The 12,513-nt window shown below is 43.5% G+C and overlaps 1 protein-coding gene across 1 annotated transcript; it reads right to left on the bottom strand.

The window, feature by feature from the left end:
• Positions 1 to 256: 256 nt before the first annotated feature.
• On the bottom strand, positions 257 to 11,438 carry ITM2A (integral membrane protein 2A). The gene is made up of 6 exons (XM_075763024.1): positions 10,923 to 11,438; positions 6,978 to 7,109; positions 6,570 to 6,758; positions 5,092 to 5,202; positions 3,815 to 3,965; positions 257 to 1,326 (listed from the first exon to the last, which is right to left on the bottom strand). The coding sequence occupies exons 1-6, from the start codon at positions 11,004 to 11,006 to the stop codon at positions 1,238 to 1,240; spliced, it is 756 nt and encodes a 251-aa protein (XP_075619139.1). The 5' UTR covers positions 11,007 to 11,438; the 3' UTR covers positions 257 to 1,237.
• Positions 11,439 to 12,513: the final 1,075 nt, after the last annotated feature.

The raw sequence follows: 12,513 nt of genomic DNA on the forward strand, positions 1-12,513 counted from the left end.
CCACAGGGGGATCAAGTCTGAAGCAAGATGTTTCTTCCTCCCTGTTGTTCCCCATGGTTGTTCTGCACCACAAAGCATTTCCACAGCAACAGGAAGAGGAAATTCTGCTTCACAAGCTGAAAGAGAGATAGGGTAAAAGAGGTAAGAGCACTGCATGCTGCCCCAGGCCCGTAACCATCACTCCCCCCACAGGGGCCATAGCCCAGTGCACTGTGCTCTTGCCTCTGAGCACCATGAAGTCACACAAACACCAAAGTTTTAGAGAAACATTTATTATAGGGTTGCAGAATTTATGCCAATATAAAGTCCCTTAATAAAACTCTCAAGTTCATCAACTGCAGAACACTAACTCTTTGTTATCTTTATACTGCAGCTTTCAAAAAAAAAACCCGAACAATGCTCTGACTGCAGTAGTAATGCTACTTGCTCATAAAAAGTTGATCTAAAAAGTTTTATATAAGCCAGAGTAGTTTAAGTTTACAACTACAGTCACATTCACAAATGACCTACACCAGAACAGATTCTTGAAGTAGGAAGTTACAGGATAAACCAATTCATAACCAAAAATACTGATAAGCTTTAAGAGCAACTCTATCTGAATCTAACTAAATACCACAAAACCAAAGGTAGAAGAATTAAATGTAAGCTCAGAGAAGGTTCCAAATATACATACTAATTCAATACAGTAATTGCACAAAAAGAAAGAGGGTAGTGTTAGAGGTTTATGATCACTGAGGTTGGATTTTACATGCTTCACACATGGTAGTTAAAATAAACCTTTAATGATATGCATCAGAAGGTTTTTTAGCCAGGATACGGAGTGCAGAGCTATTCTACAGAACTACACAAGATGTGCAAACCACAGATTATTAATAGTAATCATTCTGTGAAAGTTAAGGTGAACAGAATTGGTTCCAGCCAAGGAATTGGTTAACAGTTTATATATTTTTTTTTCTGCCATTACCAGATTACACTAAATCAAACCACATTCAACGGATAAACTGATATTAACCTTCTAAAAAAACATACTCAAATTTAAGTTTTACATGAGACAACTAAAAAGTTATATCAAGGATCAAAAAAGTGAAATGGTGACTCTGTCTTTGAAATACAAGCAATACACAGAAAATGCATAAGGCTTTTGATTATCACTGCACATTTTAATTTAAGAAGTCAAAGTCTAACGCTCAGACTTCTCAATGAAGGTGTGAACTAGTCACCTTCCATCCAACACCCTTCACTGCTGACAGATCTTTGTTTCAACAACGAAAGAGTTTTCAAAGTGTCTGATTGAATGACAGTTCTCCACTGAACGTTTCTGCAGACCTGGGGATGAGAGAAGATGAGAGCCTAAGTAAAGCAGAGCTATAACCCAGTAGCAAGTATTTACAGGTTTTGTATCATTATGAACAGCAGCAAGGTACAATCATTCAGTACAGTGTTTCTACAGCCACGAATTCCAACCAGAGCTTGACATCAGTTTCTATCCGATCAGAAAGCCTCCCTCCTCATTTTCAGAATGGTAACAACAGAACAGGGGCTCACATACAACACAGGGACAAGGCAAGCAAGCACTTTTAATCTAGTATCCCACCACCATTTTAGTGACAGAAGAGGCAACACTAAACAGATAATTTATGGCAAAGTTTCTCATAGCCCCTCCTAACCACAAAGGAAAGCAAAGCAGAAATTACAGGAAAAGAGTTGAAAAACCTCAGAAAAGGGTGCAGAAAAAAAAAAACCCTAGCTCTTTAGCAGCACTTCCCTGCACCCAGGATATAACAACACAGAGCATGCTTCTACAGAGCAGTCTTCACCTTGAAGAGAGCCCTGCGAGGATTTGCCACTCAGCTGACGATCTTAAAGTTTTTCCTAACACTATTAAAGTGATTTTCTCTATTTTGGGCCATGCCAGCATTGGATTGGACCCAGGCAGTTTACCTGTATCAGCTGTGAATCTTTACTAGGAGACAAGAACACAGTAGTACAGCCAAAGACAAGCTGCTCAACTAAAGCTCTTAATATACAACAATTAGAAAAGAAAGCTTTATAGCGTGTTTAATAAGCAGAGAATCAGTCAGAATAAGCAAGAGAAGCTATCCATTGAAGCTAGCAGCACTAGTGCTTAAACCAAACCCAGCAGGGCACTGCTATAGTGTATAAGCACTTAAAAATATAGGCTGTCCTTCAATTCATCTCAATCTAAACGCCATACAAGCTAAGAAGTTTCCAACAGCTATCTAAGTGGGTACATAATTGAACGGTCAGGATAACTTGCCCTGTTTCTCACATGCCTTCAGCTACAACTCCAGGGAACCACTGCAGAACCTGAGGTCAGTTTGATTTAGCTGATGAACCCATGAACTCTACAAGATCTGAGAAGTTATGCAGCACCAGCTAAATGAGAAGACTTCTCCACAGAAGTTACAGGAGTTTATCCATTTTAGTCTAATTATTTGCATGTGCATGGCTTGTACACAGAAGAAAGGCGTGCTAGAAATTTGATCTGGAAGGCAAGACAAGCCTTGTCGCTGAACAGTTTTCTCCTGAGCAGCCGTCTTCCATTTGACTACATTTCCCACCCCCCTCTCCTCCAAGGGCAGACAAGGTTAGTTACAGAAACTGTACCAAGAAGCACTTTTCATTTGCTAGAATCCTTTTGTGCAAGTATTCTGTAGAAGTCTCTTACTATGTAGCAAAGATGTCAACAACGTGCCATAGCAAGATGATTTAAGGAAATATCATAAACACTTTTCACAGTATTGTCTGTAGACACAATCTTTCAGTCACAGCAGCAGTCAATTTGGACTTGTTCACAAAAGCATCTTCACAATAGCTAAGAGACACACGCCTCTCCCTCCCATAAAAGCAACATTTACTGTTTCTTCATGTGCCCTACACTGTTAGCTACTCAGGACCAGTTTTATGCTCCCACATACACAGCTTTCCATCTAGTAACAGGATGCAGTCTTTAGCAAATAGCAGATGTGACTCCTGATGCTGCAAGCTGTAACTGGGCTGAGGAAACTCTTGCCTAAGAGCTTGGCAGGAAAACCAGAGCAGTGTTTTGACAAACCAAACATTTGCATTCTGAAAGGCTGTAACTGACAAAGGATTAGTTTGCTATGTGTTTGGTGAGAGCAGCAAACTATGAAATGCTCTGAGAACTAACAGCAAACTGAAACTTATAGCATCAGATTCCTGTACTCCAGGCCTCCTTCCAGTATGTCAAACCACCAACACCTCAAATTCAATCATTTTCATGGAATGGCAGGGGGTGGCACGAGGAGATAGGCAATAAACAGAGCTCAGAAGTTCCTATGAAGTGTTACGCCTCTTTTAGAGAGTAAGTCTGGGATGTCTAATGCTAATTGTTCAATTATTTTTTCTTCAGAGCAAGTGAACCAGAAGATAATGCTTTTACTTACTTACTGGTTTACTTCCCGTAACCCAGTCTTAGACAGCAACAGTCTAAGCCACACCTACAGACACTCACATTATCAGATAGATTATATGAATTTTGGGGCTAAACTAACTTATGATTTCAACCAAAAGATGGAACAGAAATAGGCTAAATCCAAATTTGGTTCTGGCATGTAACCTCTAATTCCATAACTGAAACTCTCTCTCATCATGTTGGAATGAAACTTCAGATGCATACTTGTAAGTCAGGGAAAATACTCACCAGTTTTATGGGTAGTCTCAGCTCATCTTGAACACTCAAAGATTTCCCAGTCCAAAAACTCCAAAGGTTTAAGTATTTACCCTTTCCCTACTTGAACAATAGTGTATTTTTTTACTGAAGGGAACCTACCCGTTATCTGGTCTCTGCGCTGAAGTCTGAATGTCTCTTTTCCAACACAGAGTTGGTAGATGAAGATACCCAAATCAGACACATTATCTATCTCCTCTGTAACCACCATTTCTTCACGGACTAAGTAGGTCTGAGGCAAGTAAGAGCCAGTCTAAAAGAGAAAAAAACCCCTTGAGTTAATAGTATTCTGGTAACAATGGACAAACATCACTACATTTTACTCTCTGCTTTGGAAGGGTTTCAAGCACTAGATTTCAGCATTCCTTCTTTTTAATACTAAGATATGCTAGTCTCAAACAGCTGCATACCAGAAAAGTTAAAAACTGACAAAGGCTCTTTCAAACAGTTGCAGTTACATCCAAACAAAGCACAGTTAACCTTAACATTGCTTGCCTCACATGAAGCAAACATAAGTAGAACCTGTTCAAGTTTCTTTGTATGCAACAGAAAGTTTGTAGTTAAAAGAGGAGAAACAAAGTATTATGAAAGTTTCCACTTTGAGGCAATATATTTCAAATACAAAAAAGCAGCGTGACCTACAAAAGTTAAGGCTTTACCACAAGACTGCTATTGAAATGACTTCCTACCCCTTGTGACTAACTCCTAAAAATGGAGGCAGGGAGACACACTTAGCTTGTTTCACTGTATTTTTTTGGCTTAATGAAGACAAGCTTTAAGCTAGATCAGGTGGCCTCTAGCACTAGGTATAGAGGAGTCAATGACTTTTTTGAAAAGTACATTTGACACACGATAGCTTAGTATCACATTTAATTTGGAAGTAGCAGCAAGCTCTATCAACTTGACCCATAAGTCATCTTGGAAAGATACCAGTTTTAGTCACTGAAGAGTCAAAATGCTTGTGGTGAACTCCTAACTACAGCACCAGTAAAACAGAAGAACAACAAATTCACATTGTTCTTTTCATTAAAGCTCTCATGGGGCAAGTGAGCTTTCCGGTAGTAACTTTCAGGTTTAGGCTTTCAATGACATTTGGAACTTTATCAAATTCCTTTATAATAGCAAAATTTAACCTTATTTGCTGGTTGCTTTCAGCTTTTATAAAGCTAGGTATTAATAAGAGCATTAAGCATGAATCTACTCAACATAATATACACTGACAGCTGGCCTTAACTTCAGCACAGTGACTGAGCCAGGGGGATTATGTACTTTGATGGCAAGAGGACTGTTCTAGCAAGAGACTAGTTCAGAAGCAACACCCAGCATTCTTATCAAAAGCTATCTTGTCAGCATAACTTAATAGTAAAGTTTCCACGTACCGCCAGCTTTGCAAAGAGATCCATCAAGTTTCTCGGCGGCATAACTATGGATGTGTTCAATGGAATCACATAGCAGTTACCCAGTTGCAAGTCAAGATACGCCGTCAAAAGCTATTTTGAAAACAAGTTTTCAATTAAGCATGGCATTTGATTATTAGAACACAGTTCTACAAGGACTAAGAAGAAAACTCAAAAATCTGGAGATCATACACAGCTAGTACCAAAGCAATGCATTCAGGAACTGTCTAGTATAAGAAGTTTAGCTAACAAGTGGTTATAGCTATGGTTTACAGCAGAACTGTACAGAAGTGAGAGCCAACTATAAAAGCTGTTTCTATCATAATTCTAAATGACTACAGTTTGTATTAATGCAGAGAAAGGATTTGGGAGCAAGCCCTCCTAACTGAGGAAGTCCAATTAAGCATAGCACAAACAAAAGGTATGCAACCGCTGATAAGCAACTGTTGCCCGTAAATGGTTCTTCAGAAAAAGGTATTAGTCTCTAGAAAGTCACATCAACACTACCGCTGAGTGCAAAACCTGCAGAAACTAAAGTTATCAACATATCTACTCGTTTTATTATCAATTCACATCGCACTTAACCAGAATCAACTGAAGTTCTTAAGTTGCCCGAATCCTTGAAGTTATAGCCAAGATTCTGTCAAGACAGCAGCGATAAAAGCTGCAAAAACTGCGAACACAGGCAGCACAGCTTGGCTGTGCGACATTCCATGCTACTGTTAAAGGCAGCATGTACAAAGGTCAGTTCTAGTGTCCTCACCATCATCATATCTGTACTGCCAAGGTTTGATTTATAACCAACCTATGAGAGCTTTCACGGTTAAGGATAACAGCACTATCAATGCAACTTTAATAAAAAAGTCGAATTAAAACCATCCTCTCATCTTTGCTATAGAGAAACTATATGCAACTAACACAGCATTTTCGAGTCCTAGGTTTCAGCTACCTGAAGTGATTTTTAAACTCACTTATCCAAGGCACATGCTTGTTTGGAATTCGACATTTTGCTGTAACACAGTCTGACAGAATCTTAGACCAAATCCTCAGTTTCCCTGTTTCTTAACTCACATTTACAATCCTACCCTTATTTACATGAGATTCTTAACCAAACAGCAAGTGTCACTTCCAGACATCCTATGGGCAACAGAATTTAAAGATGCATAGCACCAAGATGCATTGTTCTGAGAAACAATCCAGTTAGAGGAGTTCATACCCACCGTGACTCCAACACTCTTGTAACTTCTGCAAGGGAGGAGGAGTGTTAAGTCTACTATTACAGAGTTAAAAGAGTCAGATTTCCCACACTTAAACCCATCCCCAAAGGGAAGCTCGCATCGACAGTAAGCTTTAAATGTCTCAAGAATGGAAACCTTGAAGCTGTTACAACTACCATCCGCTCCACAAATTCCCAGTGGGCAATAAGACTAGCAATTTCTTATCGCTTCACATATACTCACCCTATCAAAGTCATGAACGATCGCTGCTGGATCACTGTCCGAGAACTTTGGAACAGGCACATCAATGATGGCTATGTTATCATCTTCTCGAATGTCAGCTTCTTCGGCAATAGGGAGGAAATAAGGTTCTACCGCACGATCACGATTTTCATTTTCAAAGTAGCACATTTCACCACGGTACACCTTATGCTAAAAGTAAGAGCAAGACTAATTATTTTTACAGCAAATGGTGCTTTACAACTGTATTTCTATGACAAAGCACAGGTCTGTCACACCAGCAGCCTTTATAAGGGACATAGCAGCCTTCATGTCCTAGTTATTGAAGGTTTTCTATAATAGTGATAATTCATTTATAGTTACACTTTTTTTATTCAGGGATACTTAAAGAAAAAAGAACTTTCACATTACCTTAGGCATGAAGTACTTGTAGATGCAGGCTCCACCAACAACAACTCCTGCCAAGATGAACGCTAGACCCAGCAGAGTCAACAGACATCTTCCAGATGAGTTTTCACCTCCGTGTGTGGCAACTTCTGGATCCTTTAAATAAAAAGGGATGAGAACTTAGAAAGCACAGACACTCAGAATTTAAAGTAAGGTGTTATCTACTGCTTCACTTAGAAGAAATAGAAGATGGTAGCTCAAAGTGCGCAGTGAGAATTGTTAAGTCAAGCATCATATAATAAGAAAACACTTACATGAAATACTACTGCATGATATCAAGATCAGTTTTCAAACAGCACTGAAAGAAGGTACCTTCTTAGTCAGAGGATGCTTTCTAGACAAAACTTTACCCAGAAACTATTTGAGGTGTAAAAAATTTAAATTACTATAACAAAAGATACAGTGCTGCATCCACAATATAGCACAAGGAAAGCAAGATTTGTAGAGCAAGGTCATTTTAAGGTACACTGTGTTTTCAGGCCTCTTCCCAACACCTAATTTCCTATCCTCCTCTTGCTATCACACAGAGTAAGATAACATTACTTTTCCTTACAAAGCTGGACTAACAGAAGAAGCTGAGATGCAACTTTGTCTATCAGATGGGGAACATCTGACACTTTAGTCAAAGACTCAGGTTTTTGAACTTGTAATATGCACAAGTGAAGTCCACTATGAAAAAGAACCACTCGCCAGCTCACATTCTGCTTCAAATTACGCCAAATAAAACAAGTCCCTGTGGCACATCCTACCTCGCAGCCTCAAAATAACAAAGTTAGTGGTAGTGTCTGAGTGGCAAATGTAACACTCAGGAGGTCTTTCAATGCATTTCTAGACTTCCAGGTAAAGCACTCACACAAGCTAAGTTGAGAGAACAACAAAAGTACTGCCAAATAGTAAATAATCAGAAGAGACATTCCCTTTGGGCAAACACACACTGGGTTTGGGTCTTTCAAAAAAAAAAAAAAACCAACCAAAAACCCAAAACCCAAACAAAAAAAAAAACCCCAGAACACAAAACCAAAACTAACCAAACTCCAAATGTTTAGATAATCTATATATTTGGTCAAGTATGGCCCTTCAATAATTCACAACTCCAGTATTTAGTGGCTCACTTTCAAGACCTGCTCTTTGTGCTGGTCAGGAAGAAAAGCTGGATCTCACAGCAAAAAAAAAAAAAAAAAAAATCTTTCTTTCATGTTGTTCCTACAGTCAGTAGCTAGTTAGCACAGCAGTTTCCACAGCCTTTTTCCATTTGGGTCTATCTGAACTCCCATAGAGCACAATATATTTAAGTGACCTGTGAACACTACAAGCCCCAGTATTACTGCAAAGGCTGCACATATTTCCATGCTCAGCAAGATATAGCTGTGCAAAAGTCAAACGCATCAGCTATGCAAGTACTGAAACAAAACCCAAGCTGTTTTGTGAAAGTCAATACTCCTACATTCCACTCTCGCATCCTCCAAAGAGGAAAATGTTGGTTCAGCAAGACATAAGCCACTACAATCAGCTAGTTAAGCATCTGTAAAAAAAAAAAACCCAAACAAAAACACCCAAAAAACTCAAACCCAAACCTAGTTTCAAGTCAGAATTATGCCCCATTTATATGCCATTACATGAAAACCACCTTTCAGAGTTAACTAGCTCTTAAGATCAAGACTAATTCTGTTCTCTTCATATTCCACCACCTTTATCTACACCTTTCAGTAACTTACTCATCTAGCCTATCATTACTTGAACACAACAGTCTGCAGCATGTTTTGGTACCACAGCCATCCTTAGTGCTTGGATGATGTTGACATGTAATTAGCTACACTTGCACACTACATGTATTTCAAACAAAGCAAAGGTATTTATCATACTAAGAAGCAATGCAGGCAGCCTGAATCTGAGAAGAAAGAGTTGGTAAGAGAACACAATACCAAGACTTCGCTCCAGTAGGTTACAAAGCCTCTGCTCAAAAATACTAAATCATAAAAAACCTGCAAAGAAAATATGGTTCTAAGCTGTGAAGTAACAAGCAAAGCAAACTAGGAGTAACAGAGGAGAAAAATCACTTGTGTTAACATCTGCAGTTAACTCAAGAGACACCGTTGACACAGCTCCAAAGAATCTGCAGGGAGAGTATTCTGCAAGCTCAAGTGTTTTGTGCACATATTCTAGGGGACTTTTATTGTGCTGTTTCAGCCAATATTACCCATTAACCTTGTTTGCTCTGCACAAATATTCCAGCAAAAGGAGACATTAACAAGCACTAGAACAAGTTTGTCTTGGAGTAAAGTTGTGAACTTGATGTCTATGTGCAACTCGAAGCCCTGAAGTCCGAGTGAAGAGCTGTTAAAACCCCACGTACACATGCACAAACACAGAGAATATTGTGACATATACAACAAAACAGCACGAATAGCTTCTAAATTGAGAAGCAAGGGTGTAAGTGTATATTAGAACTATTATGCTCACAACTTGCATGGTAAAGGACCAGTAAAAACATGTATAACAAGTTGCCTTAGGAGTAGCTGAGGAGTTTGTCCTATGAGAAACTAGCCAGAATAATGATATTTTCAAAATTTAAATTAGTCCTCCACCTACACTGTTTCCCTACTTTCCCCCCTCTCCTCTTGAACTAGTAATTCAGTGCTACTGTATTAACTCAGCACACACGACTCCTACAGTTGACTGAGCAATAACATCACTGTGCATCCCTTCCCCTTTTAAAGGGAGGCTTTTTCAGGAGAGGCAGAGGCTCTGCAGGCTGGAAGGAAAGCTGTTTACAGCTTAGGGGAAGACACTAGAGTCCAAGTCCACAGATTTTGGTGTTTTTTGGAGGGTTTGTTCTTGGGTCTTCTTACTCCCTGATTACAAATAAACTCAGCCCATCCCATATTCCTCCTCCAGAGCTACTGATTTATTTACCTAGATGCTGATCATCTGACTGAAAACATCAGTGGCTAAGCAAGACATCTTCAAAATAAAGTCTCTCACAGATTTGGAAAGTTCAATTCAAGACAGAGACACGGCAACTCGTTAGGAAGGAAAAGCCAACCACAGAGCACTTCCCTGGGTTTCTATTTAAAACCCTTTATGGCAGGTTTCTCAATTTAAGCGAGACATACCAGAAGGCCAGGCACCTCACCACTGCGCCGCTCTCCAACTCTCTGCCTACGAGGGTGTCAGAGCAGCAGCGAGCGGAGGACGAGCCCTAACCCACTTTGTTTGCTCGGAAGACGCAAACCCGCTCTTTCCTGGACGGGGACCGGGCTTCCACCCTGCACTTGCTCGGCGCCTTTTCCCGGGCCGGCGGCGGCACCGGGACGGAGCCGAGCCCCGGAGCTCGCCAGCGCGCAGGACTGACGCCTGCGAGCTCCCGAGGTTTAAAACCCCGTCAGGAAACGCGGCCCTGGCACAGGCCCAGCTGTGAGATAAACAGCCAGGCCTGCCCGCTGCGTGCGGGCCCGAAGCTCCCCCGGGTATGTCACGGCAGCCCCGCTGCTCGGCACCGCCCGGGGCCTCCCGAGCGGCAGCCGGGCTGGGAAAAGGGCTGCGGTGAGGGAACCGCAAACCGCTGCGGCCGCGCGGCGCGCTCGAGCCCTCTCAGACCCGCACCGCCCGGCGAGCGCCCGGCAGCCCCTCACGGCGGCGGCCCTGAGGGGAGCGGCGCCCCCCTCACCGCCCGGAGCAGACCGCAGAGCGGCCGCCCCCACGCCCAAAGGCTGCCCCAGCGCCGGGGAGCGCCGAAAGGAGCGGCGGGGTGACCGCCAGAGGCTCCGCGGGCTGCCAGCTGCCTTCCCCCGGCCCGCAGCCGCTGCGAGAAGATGGCGGCGGCTCCCACCTCCTCCTGCCCCCCCCACCCCCTCTCGGCCCCGCTCCTCCCGCCGCGACCCGGCGGCGCGGAGACCCCGCTCCCCACACCTTATCGGCCACCAACGCCTCGGCCGCCTCCTTCTTCGGCTCGTCCTTCTGGGCGAAGGGGGAGTTAAAGGCGATCTTCACCATGACGCTGCTACTGTGCACCACCACCTCCTCACTAAGAGCCTCCGGGCGGCGGGGCGGGGCGGGCTGAGGTGGCCACGCCCCGCGCGGGGCGGGCCGTCGCCAAGCACCGCCCCCCGGTGTGGGAGAGAAGCGCGCCCCCTGCAGGCCGGGCGTCTCACACCGGCTCGGCCCTGCGGGGGCCGCTGCGGGAGCGGGAGCGGGAGCGCGGGCGGCCCCACCGCACCGAGCCCGGGGAACGGCAAACCCAGGGGCGCTCCCGGGGCTGGGAAGTTGAGCACAACGTTGGCAGGCTGCCACTGTCCCTTCTCAGCCCTACGAACTTCGTACTTCCCCTCAGAAAGTGACAATGAATTAGAAACGTGGGCAGCAGATGTGCCATAAACTCCTTGAGGGCGACTGAAACTCCCTTCTCTCTTCATGTCTGTGTGCGGGGTGACAGCCTGCCAGAGATGACCAGGCCCTTTGAGCCGTCGGCTGTGTGATCAGCCGTGAAACACTGCCACCACCTGCCCTCACTGCTGAGGCCGAGCCCGCCATGCCGGTCCCTCACGCAGGCCTGGCCAGAGCAGCCTTCGTTCTCGTGGAGCTTTCTAGAAACACCACATCTCTCCCCCTTTGGGGGGTTATGCAGCTCTGTGGCTGGACGGGGAGCTTGACAGGCAAGGGCAGGGAGCAAACTCCTCCATTAAACGGTCTGCATCCTAAAACCGGCCTGAAGTCTGGGGGAGGCTGACTGTGGTGTGGGGAGGCTGAGGCGGCGAGGGATGGCGGGAGCCGGCGGCACTGCACGTTTCTGGACCCTGCCTCCACATCTGGCACTCTCTTCCCTTATAGCTTTGTGTGCTATTTGTGCAGACGACCATACACGCTGCTCATACTCCGTATGTGACACTGGGAGTGCATCGCCGGTGAAGAGGAAGCGCCTGGGCCATATTCAGCATGGCACAGGGGTGGGGATATTTTTAGCGAAGCTACCTCCCTTCCCTCATGAAATACAGCCTAAGGGATCATTAACAGCCCAGCAGACGGAGCAGGCATCACCATTCATTTAATGTCTCCAAAGAGGGAGAATTAAAAAAAGCTTCATGTGTTAGACTGTCTGAAACAATCTTCTCCTTCATATGGATGAAAGTCTGTGTCCGTCGCCCTGGAATTTGACTTTATGGCTCTAGAAAGAAATCTGGTTTGAATCTGGTGTCTATACTATTGAACTCTTCCTCACAGACAGCTGTAATTAAACAGAACTGAACACTATGCAAATATTGCAATAAGTAATTCCTCTCGGTGTAAACAAAATGCAGCGTGTATTCCAGCATTCAAAGCATGTTCCTGTTATTCTACAGATGCAATACCGCTGCTGCTTCCTTTCAAGATCATAGGTTTGATATTACTCCCTTTCATGTTAATAAGAATTTTGACTTTGACTTCAGTCAGAGAAGAACAAAGTCTTTCATGTCTATTTAACCTGACTTTGTCTAGTAACAGAAAACACTTTTACCTCATTTTA

Source organism: Balearica regulorum, chromosome 11 (genome assembly GCF_011004875.1).
Source record: "Balearica regulorum gibbericeps isolate bBalReg1 chromosome 11, bBalReg1.pri, whole genome shotgun sequence".
Taxonomy (NCBI): Eukaryota; Metazoa; Chordata; class Aves; order Gruiformes; family Gruidae; genus Balearica; species Balearica regulorum.